This window comes from Rhinichthys klamathensis, unplaced genomic scaffold, assembly GCF_029890125.1.
Source record: "Rhinichthys klamathensis goyatoka isolate OS25496 unplaced genomic scaffold, OSU_Roscu_1.1 h1tg000160l_1, whole genome shotgun sequence".
In the NCBI taxonomy this organism is placed as follows: domain Eukaryota; kingdom Metazoa; phylum Chordata; class Actinopteri; order Cypriniformes; family Leuciscidae; genus Rhinichthys; species Rhinichthys klamathensis.
Genome location: NW_026606694.1, coordinates 57,435 through 63,944, shown reverse-complemented (window position 1 = coordinate 63,944; position 6,510 = coordinate 57,435). Strand labels below are relative to the sequence as shown.

The 6,510-nt window shown below is 39.1% G+C and overlaps 1 protein-coding gene across 1 annotated transcript; it reads right to left on the bottom strand.

The window, feature by feature from the left end:
- Nucleotides 1-3,325: 3,325 nt before the first annotated feature.
- On the bottom strand, nt 3,326-5,305 carry foxd3 (forkhead box D3). The gene has a single exon (XM_056258813.1). The coding sequence runs from the start codon at nt 4,857-4,859 to the stop codon at nt 3,747-3,749; it is 1,113 nt and encodes a 370-aa protein (XP_056114788.1). The 5' UTR covers nt 4,860-5,305; the 3' UTR covers nt 3,326-3,746.
- Nucleotides 5,306-6,510: the final 1,205 nt, after the last annotated feature.

Below are 6,510 nucleotides of genomic sequence, written 5' to 3'. Positions count from 1 at the left end.
TCATTAGTGCCTTATGCTCTTAGCATTTACAGGTGGAGTTTTTGGCTAAAAAGTTTAAAAGGCTCAATTCTGTTACCGTCAAACTCTGTTACCAAAGTAGCGTAACAGAATTGACAGTAACAGAGTTGACAAACAATATAAGAAATCATTTTTTTGTTAAAAGTAAAAAAAGGAAGTAACTTGTGTTTGGCAAGCACTGAATTATTAGAATTTAATATGTTGTCAATAAGATACTGAATAATTTCTGTTAGTCTTAAGTTTTTTTCCTTAACTTTTTGAAATGCGAAATGTATCTCCAATTATAAAAGCACTTTTGTGATCAATATAGCTATCCCATAACAAGCTATTTTCATTTACAAATGACAATTTTAAACAATTCAAAATTTAATAAATAAATATGCTCACCTTATTGTAGCATTGCTTATGTTTGTTTCATTGGTAACCGAACAATTTTACATAAAAGAAAGTTAGTTTAGACAATATAACTTTATAAAAATGGAAAGCAATTTGCTTGTAGTTTATTATTTCTTGGTCCCATCAAACCTTTTATGTTGCCTGTTCATCTAAGATCTAACAGATAGCATAAACCTACCTGGTCCTATAGATGTCATTTGAATTTAGGTTAGAGAGCATTTGCAAGGTTGTCAATAATTCAATTCTGAATTGTGGTTGTTGCTCTCTTTACAATCACTGGCCCTATACTTGAGTCCCTCAACTCTTATAATCATTAGCATTTCTTTCACTTTAAGAGCTGCTGGATATGACAGCTTCTTATAGCAGGGACATCAAATATTTATAAATGATAACCATGGACAAGTTCTGATTTGCAATGACACTTTCATTACATGGAGCCTATTAGTCACATTGCACTCAATGACATTAATGCCGCTGTTTGCCATCTTTGTCATTTACTGCTTCGTCTCTGCACCCTTTAAATATTTAGTAACCACTGTATCCACATTTACTGTTGGTAATGTGCTCCAGGAGATACCTGGGCTTGTCAGTGGTCCTGCATGGCTTCTGTATTGTGATTTTGAAATCAGGGCTGTTCTTTTTAAGCATTTTGAAATAGTCCCCCAGTTCTATGAGACTGTTATCATCCCTTTTCTGCTAAGCTTAACATGTTTAAACATCTATGTTTATTGTCAAAGGTTAGGCTTATGTCTAATTAGAAAAAAAGAATCCTTAGTGTAACATCTAATAAAAGCATGAGTGTAAGGCATGGGACGGGGAACACGGGGACTCTACACCTGTGTAGCGCGGAGAGCAGGTGGATCCACAAAGGTCAAAGCGTTGTTTACCCAGAAATCCGTCCGACCACTTGTCACTTTCAAAATGCTCAGCAAGGGGTTTTCCTTTGTGTTTCACACGCCAAGAAAAATAGAAAGTTTCAAAACAGTTGCTCTTAAACGTCTGAAGTCTGCTAAATGTTACGCGACAGAATGTAAAAGAATAGTTTACCAAGCAAAATTCTGACCAGCTTATTGCTAAAAACCTAATAGCTTGATCACTGACATAACCTTGCATGCATGCATAATTTATAAATCGGTATAGCGTAACGTCTCCTTTATTTATTCAGGCTATTTTTATTTATTTATTTTTGTTTGGCCTAATAGAAAATAGGCCATGTCTCGCGACTCTTTGCATAATGTGTTTGCGTGATGTGTTAACCTTGCACTCGTTAAAGAGTCAACTCTTTCCCACCAGCCGTCCTTGAAATAGATCCCTTATTAAAACCCGTTGAATCTGAACAATTTCACAGTATCTCTAGTCCAAAACAAATAACATCTGATCCACGTGCGCGATCATTATCCCCGCAACAGATGCAAATAAACTGTATTTTGAGAGATGACACGGTTACATGTTTAGATGCATCGAGATTAGTGCTCCCATTAGCAAAGCAGTCGTTTATTTGATGTAGGCTAATTTATTCCTGTAGACTCTGTCTACTGATAGGCTACACTAAAGACCCATAGCATCATCATCTGATGTGCTGGATCATTTCTATCACGTTTTATTGAAATAATTTTTTTCATAGGCCTGAGTGATCATCTTGTCAGTGTATTTTTCTAAACGTCGTTTCGATGTTTTAAAATAGCCTACCAGGCCTATAATTTGCCTGTTTTTTTAAAGTCCAATTTTCGTTTATGCTATATAAACTTTGATAAACTATTTAATAAAGTTTAGCTGAATGTTACTTTTGAATATGAGCTGTGTTAGTAAATATCTTAAAAATAATAACCATTCCTGATAAAAGAACGAAAACACAGCGACGACCTAATTTTTTTTAACAGCAAAATCCAGCTATAGGCTATATTACTGTAGGAATGTGCTGTCAAAGTCCACTGTGACAGGAAGACATCAGAACAATGTGCTTACAAATATGTATCCCATTTTAAGGAATAAGGAGACAGTTGTGGAATAGGCCCCCTGTTAGTGCCTTTCAGAGGGTCAGTGTCAGCAGCGTCTTTGGTCTGAAAGTGAATTCAAGAGGACTATTTTTCTTTTCCCATGGGTATCACTTAAATATAGCCCTAACTCTTGTGCGCCACACACCATCTACCATTTGCTGTTTGAGTAGAACTGATTAGCTAGACACAACTGTGAAAGAGTGTTGCTTTAATAGGAACAACTTCCCAAACATTTTTAGTTCGCCTTCATTTTCACTTGTAAACGGATACGGCAGTTTCTCGACGGCTATTGACCTTTTTTATTAGGAAAGAATGTTGCTATTTTTGTAACCTACAGTGTCGAAATTGTAAAATTAAGTAAGCTTTGTTTAATTTGTAATTATTATTCTATTTTTTTCACTGTTAGTGTATTATTTCTGTAGAAGATTATATTAAATGCAAGTTATAGACGGCTATCTGGTTGTTTTGCAACCAGAAACTGAGAAGCGGGGTTTTTTTTTTTAACGATTGGTTTATTCACAATATCACAGTAAGATAACATGTTAGTAGCCTACAGGGTTTTTATAATTTTGCGTTAAGATATCCTGTTATTAAATTTTAAAAATAACGGCTTATTTTACTATTTCAAAATGCGTTATTTGCTAATTTACTGTCTCAAAATAAGCTGCTTTATCTTTTCATTTTAGCTATAAACACTCAAATTTATTGTTTTAACATTTATTCTATTTTGAGATGAAACTGCTATCACATATAGCCTATAATATAAAACCATAATTTATACGTTTGGATTTGTTTCAAATTTGATGCTTGTTTGCAGGTGTCATCGTTGCATTCCTGTAATTTTAGAAAGAATGTGTTTGATTTAATAAAAATCGATTGTTGTCTGAGATGCATTGGATTTTTTTTCTTCATATTTATTAACAAATGAAGTTGATTTACAACACAATATTGCTACATAGATTACATATATTTAAATTTGATAAACATACTTTGTCAGTCTTTCAATAAGAACAGTTTAATATTTCATATTGGAAAACAAAGGGGAAAAACATGATTCTTGAAATCACTTCTTTCAGGATGAAAACAAAATATGGAGAAACAAAAATAAGGCTCACTCAATTATAACGAAATGAAATAAGAAAGGAAAACATGTAAATTAATTTCTTTGTACAAATATTTACAAACATTACCTGTACTGAAAGCATTCCTTTTTGATTATGAATTTTCTTTTTCTCAAAAGTCTTTACATGGCTACATTGGGGCGGACGAATTGTCCAGTGCTGCCTATCGTGCTGTATCGTCTTTAAAATATGTCTAAAAAAAATAGTCTGATTATCATTGAGAAGGCCATTTAGATATCGCTGCTGTGGACGCGGTCGGTAAAAACTGTCCAGAGATGATATTTGACGGGACGCTGAGAATAGGCGCGATGGCAGCTGATGTCCGGGATAAGGACAGGGACTGTGCGCTCAGTAAGGCGGACTGCACCGTCACAGGCGGCCGTAGGAAAGTCTGTGCGCTCGTAGAGCTGCTGGAGACCCCGATAATGTTTTCTATGCTGAACGATGGTCGACTGGACGGCTCGGATTTGATAATCGACGCGGTGCTCAGGCTGTTCAGTTGTAACTGGAGACTTGGACTTAGTTGAGAGTTAAATGCTTTTCTGTTCAGTTCTGCGGAGGACAAGAGAGGCACCGCCGGAGGGAGCATCGGACCCACCGGGGGAATGTACGGGTACTGCAGAGCATGGTGCGAATACGCGGCCGGGTGAATTCCATAGTGGCGTCCGTAAGGATTCCCAATACTATATGCCCCAAAACTCTGCATCATGAGGGCGGTCTGTTCCCTGAGAATGTCCGGCTGGTGTCTCTTGAAGCGTTTCCTCCTCCTCAGAAAGCTGCCGTTGTCGAACATATCTTCCGACTGGGGGTCGAGGGTCCAGTAGTTGCCTTTGCCCGGGTTGCCCGGTTCCCGTGGGATCTTGACGAAGCAGTCGTTGAGGGATAAGTTATGGCGAATGGAGTTTTGCCAGGCCGGAAACTTCTCCCGGTAGTAAGGGAAGCGGTTGCTGATAAACTCGCAGATCCCACTGAGCGTCAGCTTCTTCTGCGGGCTCTGGAGGATGGACATGGTGATGAGGGCGATGTACGAATAGGGCGGCTTCACCAGACTGTTCTTGGGCTTGCTTGTCATGGAACCGGAGGAGCTCTCCTGCGCATCCCCTTTGGACTCCCCTTCGCCGGCGCTCTCGCATGGACTGTCGCTGCGCTCTTTCACCTCGATTTCCTCCACCTCATCTCCCCGGTCCTGCATGCATTGGCTCTCGCAGTCACTGTCCCGCTCCATCCCCTCGTCGCCCTCCCCGACCACGTCGATATCCACATCGTCAGCTGTGAGTACGGTCTGACCGGACATGTTGCTGGCACTGGTGCCTCCAGACAGGGTCATCACCGCTCACTTTACTGCTGGAGCAACCCAAGATCAGATGACGACCAGTGGCTATAAATGCAGGTCAGTCCCGGCCGGCCTGCCAGGAAAACTTCAACTTTAGAAAATATGTCTCCAGTCTAAAGGCTTCTTTCTGTAGACAGGCTACACCTCGTCCCCTTTCCAGTGTATTTCCTCGACACTTAAGCGTGGTTTCGGACCGAGGAGTCAAGATGACACATGCGTTGAAAAGCAGGCTTTAAGGACTGTCTGATAGATTACTTTTCACTTAAAGATATACTATCAGCCGCGTCACGTGACCCACCGACGTCAGAGGTCGCGCTGTTATACAGCTGAGCCGAAGTTGTTTCATGGATTTGTCAACAAAGGGAACAACAGTAACATCGCCTCTGTTCGTCCGTCATAGACCATTTAGCGGTGGCGGAGGGGAGAAAATCGGCCTGCGTGATTGAAATCATCTCCAGAGCTGACGCGCATTCACTCGCCCGCGCTAAACGCAAACTTAACTTTTCTCAGGCCAATTAGCCTATATTGAAAGCTGCTGAACGAAAACGTCTACAGCTAAGTTAATCGAATCTCTTGTCATTTATTTTTATTGTGTGCTCGAATACGGCATGCTTAAACAAACGGTTGAAGGCTACTTTTAGAATTCAATTCTTTATGGAGAATTAAACTTAGCCTTCGCTTGAGTGTTTCTGTAGACGTTAGCACTGATTTTGTTACGTGTGAAATTAGTAGCTACAAAAACAATGGAAATCTCTAAGTAAAGATCTTTGTCGAGGTGCTAACGACCCTCATCATTGCATGTGTTAACATATGAATTAAGTAGGAAATGAGCGCGCGGGTAAATGCATAGGAGCCATTCACACGCGCACAGGTGATCGACGCTTGTGGGATATTCCCAAGAAAAAGAAAGCGTATGTAAACTCTTTTAACATTTCCTGGATCGTGTGAGAAAATGTTTCTCGGTCTCGTTGTGCTTCACGGGAGCTGCAAGGTTTTATTATCTGTGGTTTGTTGAATGCTCGTTTTCTCCGAATATTTGAGAGATTAAACATTGACGTGATTGTGCCTTTTTGTCGATGCAAAGACAAAATGTTCTGTGGTTATATTCAGTAACTATTTAACCACAAGTAACATAACGTCTTATCGATCTACAGCTTGGAATAAACCCCTGCTGTAATGAAAATAAAGCCTTATGTAATCGACGCTCGAATCAATTATTCTCACCACCACCATTCACTTAGAGCTTACAAAAAGGCTGTATCATTTCTTTACGGCCAGAATTACGAAACTGTTAGAAAACAATAGTTAAGCTCGATATTTCTTTAGTGAATCGCTTATCTCTGTTTTTGGTGCAGGTTTTGCAGCGCTGCTCTCAAAATAGCCAACCGTAGGCTGCTGCCATGTCTAGCCTTTAACTAATTATTATTGTTAAACACTTTATGAATATTAATAATAATAAACGTTATTATTATTTTATCTTATAACCTTTTATTTGTAATATATAGCCTATATATTTAGGGAACTAAATAAATAGTGGGTATTAGCCTATATATTTTTCCGCATGCCTTGTTTTTGTTGGATGACATTTAATCTGCAAATAGGCCACAACCTTTCACCTCGACCTTTACCTTTACCATCCTTTTTA